At 35.4% G+C, this 25915-nt stretch overlaps 1 protein-coding gene across 2 annotated transcripts in view; it reads left to right on the forward strand.

Moving 5' to 3' along the window:
- LOC135075522 (lachesin) overlaps positions 1-25915 on the forward strand; it is a 93930-nt gene that overhangs the window by 14053 nt on the left and 53962 nt on the right. For both annotated transcript variants that reach the window (XM_063969949.1, XM_063969956.1), the window contains exon 2: positions 3784-3987. In XM_063969949.1, the coding sequence (XP_063826019.1) occupies positions 3906-3987 (82 nt within the window). In that variant the 5' untranslated portion in view covers positions 3784-3905. The remainder of the gene's footprint in view (positions 1-3783; positions 3988-25915) is intronic.

A 25915-nucleotide genomic window follows, 5' to 3' on the forward strand; every position in this document is an offset into this window, starting at 1 on the left:
CTTGAATAAAGATTAAAAATTGCTCAACGCATTTTGTACTATGAGATTTATCCTTGTCCCTTTATGGCAACCTGTGTCGATAGGGTTTATTATTTATTACCAATTTATTTACTACTTAGGTTGAGTTGCACTATCTTACCAATATTACTTTGACCGTAGCTACCATAATATACAAAGTAAGATGGTGCAACCGAGCCTTACTTAGTTCTTTATTATTTATTTATTTATCTTAGAATTCCTGCAATGGTCGCAACTCGAGATGCTTCTAATCCCTAACGTTTAAGACCTATTGCCACTTCAGCTTGCAGCTATCTGCTACTTTATCTTAAATTACCACAAGTTAGGTCCAAGCAGCTCTAAATGTCTATTTCTGGATGATTTGGAAAATCTGCTTACTCGTAAATGACTTGTGAAACAACACTGGATACGCGATAAATTCAGACCAGCATCAAATCAAGCACGTTAGAAATTATTCGGCATCTTTGAGTTGGGCATCGATTCATATCGTGCTCAAGACTTCAAAATAGTGAGCTATAAAACAATGTACACATATCTAAGGCTGAGTTGCACTACCTTATTTTAACAATAACAATTACTTTATCCGGTGCTTTTTGTATGGAGTTTGACAGATTTTATACGTTTGTCAAAGTGGTGCAACTCAGCCTAATAGAAGCACCAAAGCCACTGAAATACTAATCACTTGATTGCGCCGCATCAGGCGGACGACCACACTCGGTCGCGGCCTGATTACACTGGTTTATAATTGCTACCCTTACAAATGAGCCAACTGCCAATTCGTCGATGTTTTCAGTTGATCGTTCATTAATTTGAGTATATTGTGTCAGTTTCGACATTTCCCTGATTAAATCGGAGTTCATCTGCTTTGTCTGCAATAAGTGCTTGTTCGTTTAGCGTAATGGTAGTGATTTTGATTGTATCGATCATGCAGCTTTTGACGTTGCAATGCTGATAAATTGTTGATTCTTTTTGAAAGTGCACCAAACGAAATATTCAGGATTTTTGAAATGGGAACGTTTTAGTGAAAGATCTTGATTTGGTTATGTTCTAATTACATACATTTGATGGTTTTGTACGTAATTCAGTCACATGTAGCCTCCATGGATAGTGTTTTAGGTACTTGAACTCTCTCAGCTCAGAGGTCTTAATCTCGATTAAAAACATCATTACAAAAGTATTCCCAGTTGAGGTACCGTTATAGACTTTTTGAATCATATCGTTGAACCATTTATGATACTAATGGATTAAGAGGGTTATCACTTCAATCAACTACTTAAATATTAAGGGAAAAGAAAAATTCAAAACAATGCTACTCTACCCTTCGTTTGAACGGATTTACAAAAGACTAATATTTTACGTAAGCCCCTAGACTCTAAAAGAGAAATTAGATCGACCTATTTTAATCATAAAAGGATAAAGTTCGTTAATCTCGCCCTAAAAACCTAAATTGCCTTTTATAATGAAGATAATTCTTAATAAGAAACATACTGAAGCATTTACTCATCACATTTCCCTTGCCCAACAAAATTTAATCATGCGAGGCAACCCTAAAAACTTCATTTCAACTATTTTCCGCTACTTGCAAATTGAAATAATTCACCATGGTTCACTGCATAACTTTGAAGCGTAACTTATGAGTGGTCAGTGTAGCCATAGTGTAAAGAACTGCATTCCCGGGAAGGAATGCTGAATGCTTTGTTAAGTTGTAAGCGAGCTCTTGCGCATTTCTGGGGTAATTTAGATTTAGAAAGTTGTAAATGTATACTGAAAAGAATTTACTTAGAATGTTCGTAGCTATTCTGGCTAGACCTACCTAACAACAAAACGAGATATTTCATCAAAACAAATAAGTAGGTATTAGGTATTTTGTAAAAAAAAATCGTGTCAAAAAATTCTTTGTCACCAATGTGTTGTGTGCTTAACCTAAAACAAATTTTACTGCCAGATCCAAAAACAAATGAAAAATTCGAATTGAAAAAGATGAACATCGAAAAAAGGTAAGGCGTGTACAGCACTACTGCAGCTAAAAAGGAAATGTATGCGCGTACAAGTGATTTATTTACAACTTCCGATGGCGATCGTATTGTAATCGGGTTTCCGCGATTAAATTCCGACTAACGTGTGATTGTACACATAGCTAAAGCTATACATAGATTACTATAGAGAGAGTATGGTTGGATTGAACAATAAATCAGCGCAAAAAATTTTGGCAATTCCTTTGAAAAATTTTATAGAGACTCTTCTGACTAATCTAACCAAACTGTTTCATTTAAACAATGTTTGTATTTATTTCTTTTTGTCTCAAAAATACTTCACAGAATCTATTTCCTTTTATAATAATCAGGGATTCAGACACGTTGTATATCTGACACATTCATAATCAATTCTCACTAAAAGCACCCCAAAAAGAGTGCAAACATTGGTCACGCTCCAAAAAACGTAACGGGAAATTGTATGGTATTTATAAAAAAAGTCCACCATTAGCAAAACGCGGGCCGTAATGCACATTATATTTCATAGCAACGAGAGGCCAAAAGACACCACTGTATCCATTTGTGATAATATGTAGCGTGGCGACCGCTCCGATGATGTAGAGATCTGCTAGATATGACATGTGAGAACGAGACGTCACTCTGACAGTCAACGACCCAGTGATAGTTCAATAGTAGAAACTTTGGGTATCTATTTGACAATAGATATTAAAACCCAGATCAGTACTATGTGCTCATGAGTATAAGTTTGTTTGCAATTAATGAAAGAATGGAACCTGCAACCTCTGGAATTACTATTCCACTGAACTACTGTTCAGTAAGTGAAGTAATAGAACAGAGGGCTTTGAGTGAGTTCTACATACGCCATCACTAGCGAGCGCGTTAAAAATATGTATGAAAATTTTAGTTCTTGAAAGTTTCCACCAGGGGCGCTGTACAATCCGTCATACATTTAATGTCACTTTTTTACGCAGTCACTAGTGTAGACGTTTGATGTAAACTCACACTAAGCCCACAGGTGACAATGCACAAGTCAAGGCAATTGGTCAGCACTGACGTGTGCACGCAGCATGTCATCAGCGCATTTAATAAATAAATAATAAAATAGGCATAAAATTTAAAAATATATAATGTAGCTCTGTCAAAAGAAACCTACTTACTACTCGTACCTTATCTTTTATTAAATCTGTTACTAATCAACAGTAGCTGGGCCTGGGACTAATAAGTCAGTTCCATACATTTAAGTCATTGTCCCGCTCGCCGCTCAGGGCATCCGCGCGGCGTATCCCGAGAGCGAATCTTTGATATCAAATTCTTTTAGAACCGACCGCACGTAGCCAACCCCGCATTCACTCATATTTTAGATAACGTTCGACTGTTCCTACGCTCCGCAAACGGAATGTGAATAAAAATACGAATATTTTCACATTTACCACTCGGAGATACTACAATTTATTGTGCAAAGAACTTTTGTCTGTCCAACGTTGCATTCGATTGTTGACAAAGGGAATACCTGCAGTCTATTTGTACACGTAATTTCACGTGAAAAACTACTAACAGTAAATATCAAACACCAAAAATTTTTTTTTACATTTTGATTGTTGATTTTACAACAAGTATAAGTATTACCTGAACCACCTAACGTACTACATTGGATCAGAACATATTTTATTCGCTTCACAAAAAAAAATAACATTCAAGCAGTAACAGATAAATAAACAGTGAGATTTTTACTCGTATAGCTGATCATCTAAATTATTGTTGTATTTTACAGGTAACCAGAAGGGTATGCATAATCGACATACGCGATAACCCAAGATGCGAAGATCAAGGCGGGCAACAAAACTGCGGAGTGGCGATAGATGGCAGCACAGAGCAGTGACGCGCTGAAACAAAATGGCGGCGGGTGCGCACACGCGAGGAGGCGGACCTCTCGCTCGACTTCTAGTTTTGGCCATATTACACGTCAATTTTCTCGGTAAGTTGGATTTTCGTTTTTTTTATTTATTTATGTCCCTGCCAACGGCAAAGATAGTATATGAAATACATAAGAAACCAGTCCAAGTAATTAAAACAAGAATAGGTTAATTGTTTAAATAAACCTTCATTTCTCGGTTGCAAACCATCATCTCCGTACTTGCAATGAAAATCTAAAGATGCTCTATGAACCAACGGTATTAAAAGGAGATAAAAGCAAGATAAGCATTTATGACATAGATGAAAATCACGCTCTTTGGTGCTCTTTGAAGCATACTTCCAGTAGTAGACTCTGATTAGCTGAACATAATAATGATCATGAAATATTATGACGTAGTCACCAATTTACCCAAAACAACAGATAATTCATTTCATTGCAGGTAGGTCGTTAACGTAAAATTAGGTAAAACGGGTATGAGGCATCTGTTTGCCTAGGACGGTACGCTCAGCGAACAACAGACCGCACATTCAAAACATTTGGCCAACCCTGTTTTGTTTCGCAGTCGCTCTCATTTCATGAAGTGCAAGCTTTTGCTACGCCCGCACGAATACGTTTTTCATGACACTAAACTATCCGTAGTCTACAGTGTTGGCAAACATAAATGCAGCCATATTAATTTTACGTTTTAAAACGCTACGCAGATTTTTTTTCTATTTACAGTCGTACTAACTTGTTATTACTTAGGTTTACATGTATGTTTGGAGCTAAGAGTTATAAATTGTTGTGTGAGTTATAGTGCTCTATGAAAAACGGAATCATGTTTCTTAAGTACCAGGCAAGCAGTTTAAATTGAGTCTACAACGTCGTCATAATAAAAATTAAAATCGAACCCTGGACCAGACTGGACCTATGAAATGAAAAAAGTCAAAATTTCTAACCACAAAACAACATTTTCAACACATACAAACTATTATGTAAGAAAATACTTTTGTCACTTATAAAACCTTAATAAGATTTTCCTCATAAAATCAATACGACGATTACTCTTACACACATTTTTATTTTTCTACAATCAATCAACATCAAACAGAATTTGTCTGTAGGTAAATTCGTAATCGCAGAATGGATGAAAGCTGTACCTATAGATAAAAACCGGCCAAGTGCGAGTCGGGCTCGCACACCGAGGGTTCCGCCGTACAAACGTAGCGGTTTACAATTTATGACGTATTAAATCAAATTACTTACTTGATTCCGTTGCGAGTAGTGGCGAATTTCAAAATATGCGGTATGATTATTTTTTATTTATTTATTTTTCCTATATTTGCATTATAGGTAGGTAGATACCTACCTCAGCGTTTTGAATTTTTGCGTTGATTTAGAATTTCTCACAGTTTAGAGGCAATTAGATTTAAGAAGTGTTTGATATGAATTTCAACTTTAATATCTCTACGCGTTCATGTGAAAAGGGTAGGTAGTAAGTTTATAATTATTAAAAAATATTTTATGTCATGTAAGCAAAAATAATATTTTAAACTAGCGGCCGCCCGCGACTTCGTACGCGTGGATCCCGTTTTACCCCCTTCATCTATCTTACGCGGTTTAGATTTTTTCATACAAATGTTTTTTCCCGCTAACTCCCGTTCCCGCGGGAATTTTGCAATATCCTGTTGTAACTAAACTTTAAGTTTACTAAGATACCTGCATGCCAAATTTCAAGCGTCTAACTTAATCGGTTTAGATTTTTCATACAAATGTTTTTTCCCGCTAACTCCCGTCCCCGTGGGAATTTTGCAATATCCTGTTGTAACTAAACTTTATGTTTACTAAGGTACCTGCATGACAAATTTCAAGCGTCTAACTCAAGCGGTTTAGATATTTCATACAAAAAGATTTACCCGCTAATTCCCGTTCCCGTGGGAATTCCTAAGTATCCTATAACCTGCCCAGGAGTATGAAGAATAATTGTACCAAGTTTCGTTAAAATCCGTCGAGTAGTTTTTGTTTCTATAAGGAACATACAGACAGACAGACAGACAGACAGACAGACAGACAGACAGACAAAAATTTTACTGATTGCATTTTTGGCATCAGTATCGATCACTAATCACCCCCTGATAGTTATTTTAAAAATATATTTCATGTACAGAATTGACCTCTCTACAGATTTATTATAAGTATAGATTTTATATAACTTCAAATTTATCATTTTCGCAATTTTTCCTTTATCTGTACTATATAACGTTGCTTCGTGCCGAATTTCAAGATTCTGAGTTCACAGGAAGTACCTTGTAGGTTTTGATTCCCTAGCGTGTGACGGAAATTCGTCTAAGGTGTCGGTATAAACTGCTGTATCTTTTGATCGCGTTAACTTAGAAGTTTGATTTTTTTACTTCTTAAAGGGACAATAGATCTAGGTATTTGGTATAAATTTCAATTTGATACCTTTATTCGTTCGTGAGAAATAAGGTAGTAAGTTTCATTTTATTAAAATATTTTTATTATATTATATAACTAAAAAAATGTAATTTTCGCAATTTTTCCTATATTTGCATTATATGACAATGCTTTATGCCAAATTTCAAGATTCTGAGTTTACGGGAAGTATCCTGTAGGTTTTGATTCCTTTGCGAGTGTCGAAAATTTGTTGAAAATATCGACATAATCGGCTGTATCTTTTGATTGGCTTGGCTTAGAAGTTTGATATTTTCACAGCTTAAAGGGACAATAGACCTGGGTATTTCATGTGAATTTCAGCTTGATACGTTCACGCGTTCTTGAGATAAAGGGTCTTGACAGACGGACGGACGGACAACAAAGTGATCCTATAAGGGTTCCGTTTTTTCCTTTTGAGGTACGGAACCCTAAAAATGTACCAAAAAAATTATAACTTGAAAGAGACATTTGCAAATGGATTTCCCGTCGCATTCGAAACGATTCATTCTATGTTGATAAAAATATAAAGCAGCGAAGAGTAACATGGATAACCCTTTCACTGCTCAAAGCGGCTGTGTCTCTGTTGAAAAACGGGCCACGGGTCAAAATGTCACCGCGTACGGTGAAACACGCACGGGCGGCCGTTGAGAGGGTTAAAATGGGCTAGTTGTATGCAAAATAAAGGAAGTTAACAAAGGTGAAGGTTGGACATTTTGAAAACAGCATCTATTTATTAATACTAATGAAAATATGTAGGTTTGTTTATGAAGTAATTAATGGAACTAGATTGACGTAAAAACATTCTTGTGAAATTTATAAGCGACGCAAAATTTCTGAATATCAACTATTGCCTAGAAATAGGTACTTATAATATATTGTTTGAAATCGCAAAAATAGTAAAATATTGATATTTTTATCTGTGAAGCTCAAGTAAATTTAAAAAACCTACCTTTAGCAGTTTTGTTGCTGAAAACGTTTCAAATGGGCGAGTCACGCACGTAAAATGGTGGTCATTTCATTCGCCAAAACAATGAATTTTTCAGAGTTAAAAGTAGATTCGTTTAATCGAGAATGTTCTTTTTATTTTGCTGCAAAATAACCAAAAATTTAATATGAAATAAGTTTATTTATGTTTTACAAATTCAGTAAGTAGACACTATTCGAGGAAACTACCTCTGAATGCCGTTCGATATGGAAAACTGCGTAGCCTGTAGACGCATAAATTACGTAGATAATGTGTCTCACATTTATGGTAACTGTAACCCATTTAAAACAATATAGAGCAAAAGAAAGCTGTGTTGTTACATGGTTTGATAGTTTTTAATAACATTTTCTTTGTAATAAAACAAGCAGAGCCACTGCGAAAAGCTAGTTGTTAATAAAACAAAACATTTTTATGAGAGTATCCATCGGCGCGAATAGGCCAGCCGTCAGCGCCGCGCTGCGTCAAACATGACATATTGCGTCGTTATGTCCCTCGCCCACTTTGACAGCCGTTGTCAGTTGAATGATCCGGAAAAATAATGAAAATCGCAATTTAATTACTGAAGTTTAAACCTGTCGTAAAGTGCGATGGTACGGGAAACTCCGACTGGTCTTGTTTTTTGTCTCTCATAAAAATAATGACATGTTAACTTTGTGAACACAATTTTAATGTTAAAGGCTTTTAGTTACATTCGAATATTAGTAAGGTTTTATTGTAATCACTAATGAATAAGTAGCCCCTTTCTTAGGCTGAGTTGCACCATCCTACTTTAACCACAACTTTAACTTAGACAAACGTCAAAAATCCATACAAAAAGCACCGGTTAATGTTATTGGTATTGTTACGGCTAAAATAAAGTGGTGCAACTCAGCCTTAATGTATGAGTCACTTTCAGTGGTTCATATGAAGTTTCATTTTACTCTTATCATTATTACATTCCGTTCAACTATCTCAAGCACTCACGGCACGGAGCACTTAGGCTGAGAACCCACGTGCGCCCGCCACAATGAAATTAATCACGGCTTAAAATTTTCAGTTGCTACCTTATCTCGTATTGTCGTTTTATTGTGCTAGCCCTGGAACCATTAGCGAAATGTCACAGGAGCATTGTAATCGCGCCCGCGGCCCGAACATTGTGCGGCTGCGACCCCCGTGTATAACCCGCTTATGTTTGCGTCGTTGTACAAACGGCACGTGAAGCTGAACACTGTGGCATCTTATCTAGTTGTGCTAGGGTTGATTTTGCTACAAAAATGTATAGTGTGATGAGGTGTTTTGCTGTACGGACGTATTTGCAAATTTATAACAACTACCTTGTGCATGTTTCTTTGTTTGCGTGGATTTAGGCTCGCACTATGTAACGCTTTAAACTCGGTTCAAATTCGAGCGTGAATTCGATTGGTTGAATTTTTTAGTTAGACAATGAAACATGAAACTATTCTGAAGTGCAAACAATTAGTTTACACTTTAGCGGCGTTTTAGTGGCCATGGAGTTTCTCAAAGATGTTAGGAGGATGTATAGAGGGACGTCTTCATTTACTGACTTCTGCAGCGTATTGCTTTTTGTTAAAGTACCTAACTTAAAAACCAACTTTTAACAGAACAGAACCGACTCCAATCCTTTTTTAAGTAGCAAAACAACTGCAATATTTCAAACTATTCGCAGTTTGGTAACTTATTAATAATTAGGTACTTTGACATGTTGTTGTTGGCACAATGGTTAAATGTAATTATACAACTTAATTACACATGATTATATAATAGCTCAAAACTTTTGCAAACAAACGCTTTGTGTGAGTTAATTTTCCAACCTAGTTTGTCGGTTTTGCAAACGTATATTTTCCCATACAGTATTTTCTTTTGAAATATTGCGAGAGCTTGAACTAGTTAAACGCGGCAAAAATAAATACAGATAAAAAGTACAATATTTAATTAAAGCATGGAAAAAGAAAAGTTGATGAACTTTAGTTTTAGTAAAGAAATGTAATTTTAATTTAACAGATTAAATGTTAGAAAAAATAACTAATGTAAAAATAACTATCTAAAACTGATACTCTTAAAACAGTTCCAAGACTAACTTTAGGGACTCAGATGTAACGCACATAAGAAAGAACATCTCAGTGACATTCTCTACAAATTGTAAGCACTCAGCTCCATAATATTGTTCTTACCAACTATAAGCGGCGACGAATTTGCGAGTAGGGTTACCAACCATTTCAATTCATCCGGACATTTCTTGAATTTTGGTCATGGTCTTGGTTTAGATCACACGTTCTTTCAAAACATCACGATGTTCTTTCATTTTATTCATTCTCACGAGAAAAGATTGATTGATTCTCCATGCTAAACTTATCCCTTATTACTATTTACGAGTTTTATTGCTACGACAAAATGTAAGGTTATGGCATTTTCCAAGTTAAATCTTGTATTTCTTGATCCCTAAATTCATCCATCTCTGATTAGTATTTTAAGCGAGAAAAGGTAACAGACAGACTCACGTTCGCATTTTAAATACTACTTAAATACTTTTTTCTGATTTTAAATGCCTATACTACCCGTTCGCACTAAGTTTGCCCGTCCGTGGAATGCGCGTCCCCTCCCCCAACCACGATTAAACGCAAGAAGTTAGTGATTAAACGCAATTAATGTGTCGGATTTTACGCAAATACACAATTTTTATCAAAAACGATAAATAAAAAATATTTTAAATATAGTTTGATGAAGTTATAGACGCCTCATATCGCCAGCGAAAAACTTAAAGCGAACGGATAGTATTGAACTTTGGTCCAGTATTAAACATTTTTCAGGATTTCCCACGTCCCATCTGGTGACTCTATCCGCGAGCAACAAAATCTAACCAGTACATGAATGAATAAACAGTCTCGCGATTGTCGTGTACATTTCAGAGTGAGCAGTTGCGTGTTAGGAAATCTCGAGCGATCATTCCTCTCACGTTGGCTCCGAGTGGCCGACAAAGGGAAGAGGGCTTGCATACCTTATTACCACCTTTCTAAATCCCTACTTATGTGAACACGACGCGGCTGTAGGAATGACAACTACGTGCGGGGAGGAGTGATGGACTGCGTGTAATGATTTTTTCGTTCCGCACGTCCCTTTGTTGTAACGATTTGTTCGTAAAAGTTAAGGGTATTTATATTGGGTGGATGACACCCACCATTCAATTAGCTGATAGCTTTTTATGAGCCATCAAAATATATGTTTTTTGCTCAGCAACACGAATTTGTGATGCTATAATTTCGGCAACTCAATTCGCAAATTAATTATTATTGATTTCAAAGCAATTAAATCTGATTCACAAAAAACTACCCAATAAATTGGTTGTTCACCATTATAGCCTGTGCTTTAAAATATCAACTGCCCAATGGCTGGCAAAATTATTCCTCACTTTTTAGTAATAAAAATATAGAGAAACAAATTTTTATCGTTATTAATACAAGTCAGAATATTTTTTCAAAGAACCGAAAGAGCAACGCCTACCTTTCAAATCTTTAATGTAGGAAGAATTATGATGTGGACCTTTCAGAGGGCGTTTTGCTACTGAAAAACGTCAAGGCAAAAAGCTTAGCATTTTTGGTGTTCTCAAATATTGTTTTGCATTATAATGTCGCTGCGGCTTTTCCTACAATTAATCAGCGAGTCAATGAGCCGTTCTGTTTGGACAACGAGAATGAGTAATCCTTCCCTAGCGACTTACCAATAACAGGCGAAATAATAAAGTATGGCCGGAGAATTTTAGCTAAGAATATAAAGTAGGAAGCACTGAACTATTAAAAGGAAATTCATTAATTTCTTTACAAAGACAAAACAGAAGCAGTATAATTTGATGATAAATGTGTCTTTACATGCCTGAAAACTTATTGAACCAATCTCTCTGAAAGAGGCCTAGATAGTATTTAGGAAAATATTTAGTACGTACTTACGTAGGCAGTAAGTGGCAGTAAGTAAAGGTCATACTTTAAAAATCACTTCGGGTAATGTTTTTAGCTTAGGTAAAAGTAAGAGGAAAACGCGCTACTGCACACAAAATAGAAATGCTACTGTGTGTTTGTCGGCCGTTTGGTGTAGTGGTTCAGAACGGACTACTATGCCGAGAGGTCCCGGGTTCGATTCCCGGCCGGGCAGAAATTGAAATGATGAATTTTAATTTCTGTGACGGGTCTGGGTGTTGCTATGTATAATATGTATGTATTTAAAAAAAAAAAGTATATAAGTAGTATATCCGTTAAGCTAGCACCCATAACACAAGCATATTAATTGCTTACTTTGGGGCTAGATGGCGCTGTGTGAGATTGTCCAAAGATATATTATGTGGACAGAATGTATGAACCTCTGGTATCTCAAATTCATATGGTTCGAAACGCGCAAGTAAAAACGCGTCATCTGGACTAGCTCTTAATAAAAAAATTATAAAGGTACAAATCCCCCAAATCTCATACCCTACTGTAGACGAAAATTAATTACATAATTTAAGAAAGGCCGGGTCGTCGACCCCATAAACATCTTAGCATAGGAAAATTGTGTTGAGTAAATGCTTGGGGACAAAAACTGTATTTATTACTGTTATCTTATTTGCATACAATTCCATATCGTCTACGCTTACAGTCTACCGGCTTGTTCATAGAATATTTTCTCATAAACATGCAGATTGCGGATGGGACGCGTTTTTATGTAAAATTGGGGAAAGGGGAGCTATTTTATTTATTACCCTCTTGAGTTGGCGTCACTTCTGGCGGAGTGAGAGATTTCTGGGCAATATGTGCCGTTGATTTAAAGTGCTTCTACCGCCTTATATTTTATTGAATGGGCGCTCCAATACAATAAATTTCATCGTTGACCGCTTCGTAGTCGTTTAGAGCTAACGCCTACTTTTCTGTGCGAGTCGATTGTGTGAGTATGGCAGAATTTTCCAGCCTAATCGATAACCAAAATTTTAACTGACAAGTTTTAGATTTATTAAAAATAATAATTAAATACTTTTTACTTATAGACAACTTTTCCTAGATGGACGGATAAATAATAAATATGATTTCCTTTACATTTTTAATATACTTATTATAAAGGGCAGCTTTCTAGTAAGATTTTCCTTAATTAATGGAATCATCCTTCTCTCTAAAACAAACGGTTTCCAATGAGGATTTTCTTGGTAAACTAATCAGCTTAATTCATCCCGTGGTTGTCTAAGAAAAGTAAATTTCCACGAAACGATCAAACCCATCTCAAATATTTTATGAATTTGTTCAAAAAGTATTTACTATAATAAAGCTAGCTCTGGTTTTTCCGCTTTGGGTATAAAATATTAGTGAAGAATTTTACTCTAATCCTTATACGAAAAATCTACCTAGCCAAAAAATCGAGGTCTTTTTGTAACTTGTCACTCTATTGACAACCCACAAACACGGCAAAGCGGCTTATCAATACACAATAAAATAAAGCAGTAGACTAAATATTCAAGCTTACTTATCTACCAAGAAATGTAAAAGCTTTTAAAATTTTCAAGCGCCATAACTTGTCTCATAACAGCTGCCGTCAGCCTAGAAGTTACACAAATAATCTGGAAAATAGTTCCCGCCTCGCTTCATAATAACACGTTCTGCGTCAGTTTTGCGTTTGATGCTTATTAGGGTTCCTTTGGGCAAAAGAAGAATCGAAATTATTTTATTGTGATTGGTTTTTTATGTAACACAATGTCGAAAAAACCACAGGTGAACAAGACAGTTAAACGGAGGTACCGTTTACCGATGTTTCGAATTGATTCGTGTACATAGAGCTAGCTAACAGTTTTCAGTAAGATTCAAAATTAAATAAATAGGTATATTATTTTCATGTGCTGTGGCTTATAAATTGTAAATCATGAAAAATATCTAAGCAAAACACATGTAATTTTTCATTTCTGTGACATAAAAAAAATATGTTGGTTAGTTCGAGAGCTTTTACTTACATAAAATAATAAGTGAAACTGAAAATATAAGAATAATTAATCAATCATTTCAATAATTTATTTAATAAAAAAATATGACTCTATTGAAAAAACTCAACATTTTTGGTAGTTGAAAATACATAATTTACTTTGCACAGAATCCACATTCATGAAACCGGTTCAATACTGGCGCGCTGGTACCACAAGGTCTCTACTTAAGAACTTCACGTCTTCCTTTATATTTTCCTATGAACGATGCAGTATTGTTTAGTGCCAACAGAATAGCATTGTGTTTTGACTTATCTTTATACTGTAACTTACGGTACAATCTTTTATACAAAATGCTTAAATGTTGAGTATATTAAGCGATAGTCTTGCTAAAAATACAATTAATTTGTTAATTAATGCTTCTTGAAATGATGTATTTAAAAAATATATATTCTTACATTGGATTATATTTCCTACCACACATGTTACAATAGCTTTTAAATGGGACACTTTAAGCTATAACGAAAGCCACGTATTATTAAGGAAAGTTCAAAACATAATTAATAATTAAGCTCGTGCATCTAGGTTTAGAGTACTTGGCTTTAATATACGACTAACTAGTAAAAATAATCCGTTAAAATATGTTCTGGCAAAAGAATCGTAGAAAGTTTAGAAACTAAAGTAAAAATTATAAATCTGTGAGTTCAAAAACGTGGTATTAAGGTCATATTGCGAAGTTATTAGTGGGGCCGATTTTCTGGCATAGAATGTGTCACGAGTATGTCCTCGCGTGATTTCCCGAAGGAGCTGAAAGTGTTACTAAAAGAACTCCAATATGAGGAACGACATCCATCTTGTTTTCACTTTATGGCCAGCCATTTTGTTTTTCTTCAAACTTCTACCATTCAAAAATAATTTAAAGCCTATGAGGTTGCAATTTTATAAGCAACTTTGGAAAAATATTTTTTTTATTGCTGCTACAAGTTCCAAGAGCGACTAATATATTCAAAAACAACTTATTTAATACCGAACTATAAAATATCAAGGGTTCAAACTTTCTAAAGCTAACATTATAATTAAAGCATCAACTATATTTCCGTCTAAGGGTTCATAATGTAGGTACATCACCAGTATATGAAGTGTTATTATAAAGCGCTAAGCTTAAGCGATAAACAAAGTAGGTATGTATTAGCAATTTATAAGCTTCTTACGTACCTAGTACCTACTACGAAACTATAACGCATGTAGCTAGTACTCACACCCGTATTCACAAGCGATGCTTGCATAAGTGAAGCAGTAAATCGAACGCACAGCGTTGAATAGAGGTCTGTGATTGGTTCGTGTGTGACCCTGTGCGTACAAACGCGTTGTGAGACCTCATAGTAATGTTTGTGAATACGGGCGTCAGTGTAGGTACCCGTCATGCCTCACACGCGTCGACTACCAATATAACCCTTTTTTTAGCCTGGCAAAACATTTTCACTGAAGAAGACAGAACAGAACAGAAACTTTATCGCAAAGATACCACGTTCTTGATTCATCCAATACAAATGTTCTCAGTAGGGCTTAAGTTAAGTTAATACTGGGTTCAGTACACTCTAAATACTCGAGGCCAGTTTCAAAGAAACGTCAAAGAACATAATAATTTTGTTTTCTCAACGGTTCGTTGCATGTTCCTTACAATAATGAGGATGATAAAAACAGGAATAATTAATTATCATTGGGTAACAAGTTTAACTATTTATTGCAAATGGTATTACTCGTAAATAAAATTAGTTTTAATAGCTTTGAAAATACTAATATTCAGTCACTTGACTTCAAAAGGCAGACAGTAAGAAGTACGTAGGTTGATTAATGGTTTCATCATGCTTATTATCTAAAGCTTCAATAAAAAAGTTCGATTCCCGCCTTAGGCAGTTCGAATTTTTTCTTCAAGTTATTTATTCAAAAATAATGATAATGTTATGCCTTATTAGAATCAAGACTTGAAAGAACACGACAAAAAAAGTTTCTCAGACAACACAACAAACACGTGTTGCGTAAAACGAACGAGCGTCTAATAAGTTTTTTGTCCAAACAGTTCGCAATCGTTCGCTAGTTTTATCACCAATGATGGCCGGGCCCACGTACATTCGCCGGTGACAAGTTACGAATGAGCGCGGGTAATTAAAAACGTGACCGTCGTCACTTGTCCGGACCCTTATGGGTTTTATCTACTTCCTGGCACCCACACCGGCTTTGTTTATTTATTGGACCCCACTTGTTATGTTTTATTCCATTTTCCGTTAATGCGCATACTTTATAGCACAAGTTTAGGGGCAGTTAAGAATGTTTGGATTGAGACGTTTTTATTGGAGGGGACAGTATCAATCAAGTTGTAAGGTTTATGTTTTTTCATGTCATACAAGACTCTGCCTATTTATAATTTCATAAATTAGAAGAACCTTGCTGAATGAACCTTGAGAATGGAGGCCGCATACCGGAAAACGCAGAGTGGGACGTCCACCTACAAGGTAGACCGACGACATCGTAAAGCGCTGGACGCAGGCCGCTACCAATCGATCAACGTGGAAAGCATTAGGAGATGCCTATGTTCAGCAGTGGACGTCCTATGGCTGAAATGATGATGATGATGATGATAATGATGAAATTAGAAGATATTCTGAGATTTTTTCATATAAAATGCCAAGTGTGGAACTTGACGACTTGGACCGTGGACCAAGTTCAAAGTGGTTCAAGGCGATGGAAGACTCCAGAACATCATCTTTCCCTTACCGAGCCACTGCATTAACAACTGAGCTACGAAGACATGGATAAACTAAAAAAAATCAATTGCTTTTACGTCAAACTAATTCATAACTAGCCCTTAAACATCAATACCTAATAGAAAAATAATGTAACAAATAACATTAACAGTCAAGGTAATCCGTTAAAGCGTCACAGCAATTTTAATAATTTTGGGCATTTTCCGGTACCTAATCGGTAAATATTTTAAAGTTTTCAGTAATTATTCTTTTATTTGTCTTTCACTGAATATCCTCCTTGGCCCATAATTGCTAAATTAGGAAGCTATAAATACATTTGAACGCTATTTAACTCGGAAACTACACTACTTACCATTAGCATAGAAGACGTATCACAATTAAGTTACCTCTCTCCCCGCGCATTCAAGATCGCTCAAACTTCGGCGACAACTGTCTAGGTGTGTTATGAACTTCCAGACTACCACAAATGGGATATCATGTGACAATTAATAAACTTAGCAGAAAGACTTAATTAAATTCCACTCTTGAAAGCTGTTGCTTTACGAAGTCACGGCTTCTTTTAAAATAATATAAACTTGTTTAATAGAATCTTCTTAGAGTTGCATGCAAGAAAAAAAGAATTTCAGCTATAACAATTCACAATAGAGATCAAATGAGAACCTCCTCCATTTTTTAATTCGGTTGAAAATAATGTAAAGGATGTTTAAATAATTCGAAGAATCGTCGTTAATATTATGTTATGACTATGAATATTATTATTAATGTTTTTAGATAGAAATAATTTAAAATAGCTGATATTGAACACTTTTCGTACTAAGTATGCATGCACATTTTATTTAAATTAGAATTTTTTTATATAACCACTTTTAAATGATTCATTTAACGATTTTTGTTTTAACATGACATGCAATTAGATTTTTTATAACAGACAAAAATCTACGGGAGTAAAGCCATGGGAAGAAGCTAGTTAAATACAAAATGAAACGTGATGATAGCAGCACTTGCGTCTTAGTTACCGTTAAATGCTAGCTAAACCAAACTACAAAGCTCCATCAAAACGTTAAGAGACCTCCGGAACCCGACGAAAGATTTGCTCTGCTCTGCGGTGAACTACGTCGTTTGCGTCTCAGTATAAAGCCACGTTCATCTGAGGTATAAGTCTAGATTCTTAGTCTAGACATTACCTAGATTGTCTGAAAGAGAACATTTCCTGTTAAAAAGATCGCTGAAAAGATAGTTTGAATCGTGTCGCTATAACTTAGTATGCTTCCTATGATTGTCTGTTTTATGTACTGTACAATCAGGAAGAGATAAAAATTTTCATACTAAAAACAAATCAAATAAAACTAAATAATAAAATAGTACGGCACTAAAATGGTCACCACTGAGTATGAAGCCGTAACGTATGTTACACGTTGTAAACTTAGATCTTATACATAAAACAAAAGTATAACTTAGCTTAATAACTTCTCAGGATTTGAGTAAAACCAACCTTATTATAAATAAGTAGGTGCCCTGAGTGACGTAGGTTGTGTGAGGAAGTAAAAGGGTGTGTGCATAGGCGTTTATATAAGCTTTGTCTAAGTTGCCTCAGCTATTTTACGCATCAAACTTTCCGTTGACGAAATTTATTCATGACATGATCCCTCGTAAATACATTTGGGAGTTTATTGTCGTAATGAATTTGATACGGCGTATGAAAACAGGCTTATCTTTACCCATCCGTTGTTATTTTGTTAGTTGCCCGTAAATGTTATTTCACAAGTTTTGATTGCGATGTTTTGTTTTGATTATAATCGCTTAATTGATATCATTTATTTGACACTTAACTAAAGTATTTAGTCCCAAGTATTAAGCTCTGTATTATAAAAGGACATTAGAGAATAGATTCAAGTCTGCGAAGGGTCTAAATATTTAAATTCAACCAATTTTGAAAATGTTAAATTGTAATTTATGCTTGAGTTTGAATCAAGTTTGGACCGTTACTCATAATTCCTTATTAGAGATGGTTAATTAATTAAGATTTCAATGATGACACGGGTTCTGAATATAAAAGACAAATGCAATCGTGTAGCTTAAATAAAACTCACAACAAGTTTAAGCTGGATGATTTAATAAAATACAACAATCCTGTCAACCGGAGTTGCAAGGCAACAGATCACGAGTCCAACGTTTTTTGAAATCGAATTAAAAATGTAGCTGAATTCCGTTCCCCGTTGCACATTTCTTTTCTCAAAGACTAATATTTCGTATCGCAACTGCTGAGCTCGGGAAATGTCTCGTACTTCCTGCCCTGTTTCACCTAGGTCGCTTAAACGAAATTGATACAATAAATTGGAAAGTAACCTACTTGGCGGTACTCTCGCCATGCAGATCTCGGCCTTTCTTCCTCGTGTGGCCGCATTCCTTGATCAAATTGAAAATTCCAATGGGTTATCTATAGGGCACGGAACGTGCATGAACACATGAAATTAAATTGTTCCCAAATTGTTTTCAAACTACAGCTTTGTTATGTACCCGGACAGATTTGACGCAGCGTCAAAAATGAGTTGGAATTTGCTTATTGCAATATCTGTATAAAAATTTTCGTTATTTGTTCATAAGTTGTAGTAGGTAAACGGCACAAAAATCGCGTTGGTAACACAATCAAAATATTTATTCCCTCATGAATTTTTGTTTTAAAGTCAATTTAACTGATGTAAAGTATGATAAGATTACACCACTTACAAAAATGAACACTTTCTATGCTTACTATGGTTACTATGCGGTCGTCTGTACTATAATAAAATTATCTTAAAATTAATGAAAAAGGACGTTCATTAAAAAAATTAAAACACGATACAAGATTAAAGTTCCGGACGCTGCGCTGCCTTCACTAGGTCGATTTTCAATTTGCAAAGTAATGCATCGCCCGCTCCATAAATTGGTAATAAATAAACCGTTTAAAACTTTTAATATGTGGAAAGAAATTTATTCACGGAGAACATGTCCTATCAAAATATCTCGGCCCACACGTTATGTTGGCGCATTCTTCTCCTAAATTGAAATTCTCGTACGGTCTCCCTTCACGACTGGGTGGGGTACGAGCCGAAAGACAAATACTTACAACGTTCGATTAATGCCATCAAATATCATTTTTCTTTGCGAGTGTACGCATGAGAATTTCATTTTAATTCGCATCACGTTCGTATAATATTCGGTAAGTTACAATATTAGGTATGCTAAATTTTGTAATTCTATTCGCTTAGTACTTAGTATTTGCTCTTTCATTAGGAGAGATATTAGGATTTCTAACCAAAATATTTTTTTGTTGTAGTAAATTGAGTTTTAATATTAATGGAACTACTTACTAGATTTTCTTTTCGAATCGCACAACTTCCCATAAAAAAGATGAAGTGAATTGTGAAACTTCTGATTTATTACATGAGTTCCAATAAGTTAGGTACCTACATAATTGTTTTATTAAAACATGAGGTACATAAAACTGCTTGCACAAAAAGCAGGTCCGCTTTTCCGCATGATCCCGCACGTTTCCCCGCTGTTAGAGATACATTTCATCTATAACATGGGCAAGCGCGATATAAAGTAAAAATCTATTCAGTAGTAAAATCGATATGCTATCAAAATGCACCCGTGCTCAAAGGCTGGCCCGAGCGACCGCCTCAAAGGACGTACGTACATTCGGCAGCAGACGCGGTTTGGTATATTTTCCTTATGACTATGGTAATAAATGTGGATGTGTTACTTCTGCTGCTGACTGTACGGCACCGGCTCCGATCAGTGCAGGACCGTGAAGGCTCGAGTTCCTATCGTGAACACTTGCTAAACCCATCCTTTCTGTCTGACTACCATTTTATCTTTCGCTCCTTGTGACGATCTTTGCGCCATTGTGTGGGAATTTGCGTTTTGTTTCTTTAACACACTGTGTATTGTGTAGAGAGCCGCTTTATTCAGTCTGTGGTTTGGGTGTATCAAACAAGCAGCTGCAAGTCGACCTGTGTTAATTGTTACTTTATTTTAACTTTGTATACCTATTACATTTCATTGATTGTTTAATAAATAAGCACTTATGAATTAGTTTATATCCATTTTAATTAAAACTCCGTCGGGTTTCTACTGCCTATTCTGTTCTACGTATAAACAACTGTAAAAATAGTTGTAATAATGTGTGGAAAAGCCTAACTATTAGACGTACCTAAACAAAATAAAATATGTGGAAAAACGAAGCTAACGTTTTCCCAACTTTTTAGACCAACCAAATTGAACAAAAATGTCAACATGAGATCTCTACATATTAATACCTACCTCAAATAATAAATATAACTCCTAAAAATAACAAGCCGTAAAATACAACGATTGTAGTACATTATTCCGTGTTTTATTCCCAGACACAAGTCCCTTTGCATAATCTTGACACAAAAATCTAATATCCCTTCGTATCCGAAGGGGCCTTAATCCGTCTAAGAGCAAATAGTCAAATCATATAAACTCACCCTCTATCATAACTTTGCCCCGGATTAAGGCAAGACATTTTTCTCCCTATCTCGCCATTTTGAATAAAAATTAAGATGAAACCAAACGGAAAGCGAATAATAAATTATTACTATAGATTCCGCTGTTGAAACTTAACTTAAAAATCGACTCGATAAATGTAGTTCTCGTTTGAATACATTTTGTTCGCTTATTTATAAACTAGATTTGTCTGGTGCAATCAATTGTTTTCAATTCACTGAACTCAGTACTTGAAATGTGTTTTCAGTATTTCTTTAGCACTGGGTACCTGTTACTACGAGTGCTGTTTTACTTACAAAAATATTTGTAACTTTTCCGCAACGTTGTAAAATTAAAATCCACCTTGTTCTTTTTCAGTTCATACGCGTATCTACATACTGTCAATTATTAAAAAACTGTGCATTTCTACTCCACGCACTAGATAATAGTTATAACATTATTTCTTTCTAGTTGCGATAATACGGAATCAAAAAAGACACGTATACCCAACTGAACCTCAAGGTCGTGCTCAAAGCAAATTTGCGAATAAGAAGATGAAGCAATTATTTAGCTTAGTCATGCATTGTATTTCCGCTCATTAGGTGTATATTTATTTAATTTACAACGGCTGGGGGTCGGCGATAAGCTGTGGGGCGTGCGCGCTTGCGACTTCGCCGACTGAATAACAATGCAGGCGGACCGCTAAAACGACGCCTCCATGTTTCACGTTCATTTGCACGCAGCTACCTAATGAAACAGTTCTCTTTCATTTTTCCCCCGGAAAATTTCCCGAGAAAAACCCAGCAGCGTTTTAGCGCTCCCGTTTTCCATGTACCTCGTCAGGACTGACGCATAATGGAGTGAAGCTAAACTCAAGAAAGTGGCTCGTTCGTAACCTTATAGCGCTTGCCACTATTGCAGCGAGGATGCGAGCTGCAAATGTAATTTAATCTTTTATTCGTGGTGCAGTTAGCTGCAGCATTTAAAAGAGTTGCGCGAGATGAATAGCTATGACTCTGTTAAGCTATTCCTATGCCAGGCGGGATAAGAATTATGTGCAGTTCAAGTCTAATTCTAAGAAATGAATTAGTACTTAATGTACTCTCTGCACGTTTATTTAGTAGCACTAGTTAGGTAGAATGTAGTACAAGGTAATTTATTTTATTAAGTTGCCAGGATATAAAATATTGATCCTAATAGTTACTTAGGTATCATGATTATGTGCTTAAGTTTGAATTGGGTTTAGTTCCCTTTATGAAACGATACTGAAGTAGGAATCAACACTAGGATTAGCTTCTTTAGTCAACGCGTTTTATAATTGTTCCAGTACAACCAATCAAAGGCTTTTATGCTTTAGTTTTATTAATTCAGTTTGAGGATCGCTTTTCACACGAGCTATGCTACCCATAAACATACCTTTAATTACCAAAAAAAATATTTTACTACGGTAATTTTAACAATAGCGTCCCGCTTATAATATAAAATCCTGTACATCTATGAGAGTTATAACATTCTCACACCAACCTTATAAACTTATACCCAACTAAATTAAACATCACGTGCGATCATTGGACATAAACTGAGGTAAGTTCTACAGATGTCGAGCTCACTCACGCAAATTACACTCCGTTGAAAACACAGAGAGACAAAAGATTTTGTACAATAGCACAAAACATGATATCTCTAATTTTACCTGACTTGAAAAACAAAGACAGGGGCGGTAATCACGTCCCGTGGCAAATACAATTAACTCAAATTAAAAGGGCTTTGTTATTAAACAGAAATGTACAGCTGTAATCTGCGGAACAATGACAGTTTTTCCACGATTTTTAATAACGTGTAAAATTCGCTGGCAAATTGCAGGGCTGAGTTTTCAATTGATTCGATACTTACTTTGATTGTTTATTTAAAGTTATTGTAATGTTTCGATCACGTATATTTTTTTATTACATTTTTTTACTGTTCTATTGCAGTTGAGTTATGAAAACTATACCCATTTAAAGGCAACATTGTGGTAAAACCTAATACGTAAAAAAGGTACGGTATGTAATGATGGTCTCTCGTTGTACATGACATTGCATTTCCTTTGTTCATTCGTTTCTCACCCTTTTATTTGTGATAAAAATGTATATATTAAATATTTAACATGAAAAAATGTTGTAGGTGCACGTACAGAATCCTAATGTTAGTGCCATAACTTAACTGTATTTTTAATATTGACGAATGAAATAAGGAGGATTTCAAACTGTATTTTTTTCTTTTCTAACAGGTACTTGTCGCTTTATCATAAATGAATATGATTAGTATTCAACAAAATATATGCACATAGGTACAAGAAGTTTTCTAAACTCACAATGATGTTATCTAATCGCGTTTCCATGACCCTCAGAATCCACAATACAAACCCGAAAGTGCTCTAAATCTTATCCACCCACTAACAGTCGACAGCATAACAGACTGTATCATTTCAAAATAGCATCTATTACCGCCACATAAGGCCTTTTAAATTGCGGTCTATACCAACATGGTGTAACACGTTGTAAGTTGACCCGCGTCAGACGCGAAAAGTGCTCCGATAACGGGGAGTCGCGGCCTATCGCTTTTTGATAGCACCACTTTGGCCAACTTGCCATCTGTCGGCCATTAGGTCCGGGATATTGAAAAAGTGAGACAGACCGATCGCCGCATACAGGGTTGGTTATATTATGCTGTGTTTTTGGCACGTTAACCTCTTTTTGGATGGATATTATTTTGGATTTTGCTGGAATAGAGCAAAATTTTTGAGATGAAAGTAAAAATTTTTGAGATGCACGGCACGCTGTGTCGAGTAGTATCGAGCAAATATCATATTGATAATGGCATCATTTGTCACTCTTGGGACCTCAATTCATCATCACAGACAAAAGACATTGAAAATAATTATAATTATTTTTAAATCAATTTTAAATTAATTGGTAGGTATATTTATCTTCTTTACTATGGATTCGTGTAACCACTAGCTTACTACGCTTTGGTCACAGCTTCGCATAAGTACAACAATAATCCTAATAGTTTAAGTAGGAAGCTAAAGTCCTAACACTTGCACGGAGTGCTGTATGAACCCCGGAGGTTTTTGTATGAGCTCATTTCACTGCAATAATAATAACAGCCGCGATGTTTGAGATTCCTAAGTAGAGATACGGTAAACTTAAAAACTTTAGTTATAAACACCTCAGGTCAGCATCTTAATATTTTTATAATTTTTTTAAGTATATCTCATGAAGTCTAAATAAAATATAATTTAATTATTTCGTCAGTATCGAATAATATGAAAAAATAAACATTGACTGGAAAAAATAGGGAAATTTTTGGTTACATCACTTCAATCAATATCGTGTACCTACCTATGAGCAGTTTTGAATCTAATCGCAAATCTAAAATATGTTTTACTCTCGTACGAAGTCGCGAGCGCAGCGATTTTTCCATAACAACCCATGAGCCCACGTAACAAGTAACTCCTTATACAATAACCCCTGAAACTTGTATTGGATGTTTACAGAACGGGAATCACGTAGCCACTCAGTACGCCGGTCACAGCTCCGAGGAATCTCTGTTATTAATTTGTAGGAGATAATGATTTCGTGTTCCACTCGCGTGGTAAACGTTTAGTGTGCTGCCGATATAGGGTGGCTTAATGTAAGAGAGTCGGCATTACAACCTGTATTAATTTTCCTATCTTTTATGTGGATTTGCTATTTAACTACTACGTTTATCTGTTTTGTATTTAAAAGCACATTAATTAGACGTAATCGTAGATCTAAACACGTATACTTCTAGATTTCATACATGAATATAAACTTTTAATACAACTTCTTATGCAGTTAAGGCACGAGTTAATCATAGTGTTAATGATTAAAATACCCAAACTACGAGTATAAACCAGGGTGGCTACTTGTCTGTTTGTTATATGTATTTTCACGTAATAGTTTAACCAATTTTGATAGAGAAGCCTTGGAGATTTTATATTTTTATTTAAAAACAAAAGAAAATTCAATGAGTAACTTTTCGACATGACCATGTTTGCCTCATTATATCAATCTGGTAATGCGTCGGGTTAATTCCGAAATGAATCAAAATGAATTCGATACATTAACATTACTTTTGAATGTTGCAATTTTACGGGTTTCCATTCATTGTATTGTGTCATTAAATTGATGTGCAATATTTTAACCGAAATAGAGAACTAAAGTAAGTATGTAAAGATAAGATGTAAGATTTTAAAAAAACTAACTATATTTATTACATTCATCACAGAGGCGATAGGAATACCAAAACTATTAAAACTGTAATAGCGATAGAGATCAGAAAAATAATTTAATCTCAGTGCTAATAATTATGTATTTTAAATCTGAGGTTTTTATTTGTTTGGTTGAAAGCGCTAATCTCAGCAAATCTACTAGTCCGAAAATTATTTTGGTGTACGACCAATTTGAAGTAGTGTCAATGAAAAATGTTACGAAAACGGGAAAAAATATTAAAACTACGAAGTCGCCGGCAAAGCTATTTTAATAGAAATACTTAACCACCAATTCAAGGTAAATATTGGTTTTATTCTCATCAAATTCTACACAAAATCTAAAGTTACAGGTACAACTTTGACGTAGTTCTGCAACAAGGGTCACTGACAGCGAATACTTGTCTGGATTATCCTGCGCTGTAGCTCCTGGCTACAAGCCTACTAGGGAAATAATAGGGAAAAGCAGGACTCGGGTATTGTTAGTATTTCATGCTATAGCAGTGATAGCATTCAGTTGTATCATAGAAGTTTCAATCTATTGGATTAGGATATACGCTTTGATTTCCTTCGATCAGACACGCGTAATGTTACCTTTAATTATTATGATTCAATGTATTTTTACTTCAAGTGAACATCACGTCGTCATTATTGTAAATTATAATGAAGTCATCTGTAACAGCGCAGGACCGGGTGGTTGGGCCTATGTCCAACTTTTTTCTCTTCCTTTTCTTCGGTGGCTCCAACTCTCAAAATTATCTAGCTGCATGAGATGGTTTCCCACTAATCTGTTTATCGGATTCGGGGCCAGCACCTTCGCAGGAGCCAACCTTCGCGAAAAATCTCTATGGAAAATTAAGAAAAAACTCTATGTTGTCTTGGAACGTCTGTCAATGAAGTCAAATGAAAAAGTCCGCTGAATACATTGAGTTATAATGTACTACGTACTAGAGAAGACATGTCAACTAGACTGTTTCTGGCACGCAAACAGGTCCATGGACCGAAATTCAATTAGTATGTGCTCAGCGGTTGCTGTGACAACACGCTTGAGTGCAGTTTTGTTTTTTGAAATATGCCATCCTATAGACGAAAATACTGTTCAAATAACTCCAGAT

The sequence above is a fragment of the Ostrinia nubilalis genome, chromosome 1 (genome assembly GCF_963855985.1).
Source record: "Ostrinia nubilalis chromosome 1, ilOstNubi1.1, whole genome shotgun sequence".
Taxonomy (NCBI): Eukaryota; Metazoa; Arthropoda; class Insecta; order Lepidoptera; family Crambidae; genus Ostrinia; species Ostrinia nubilalis.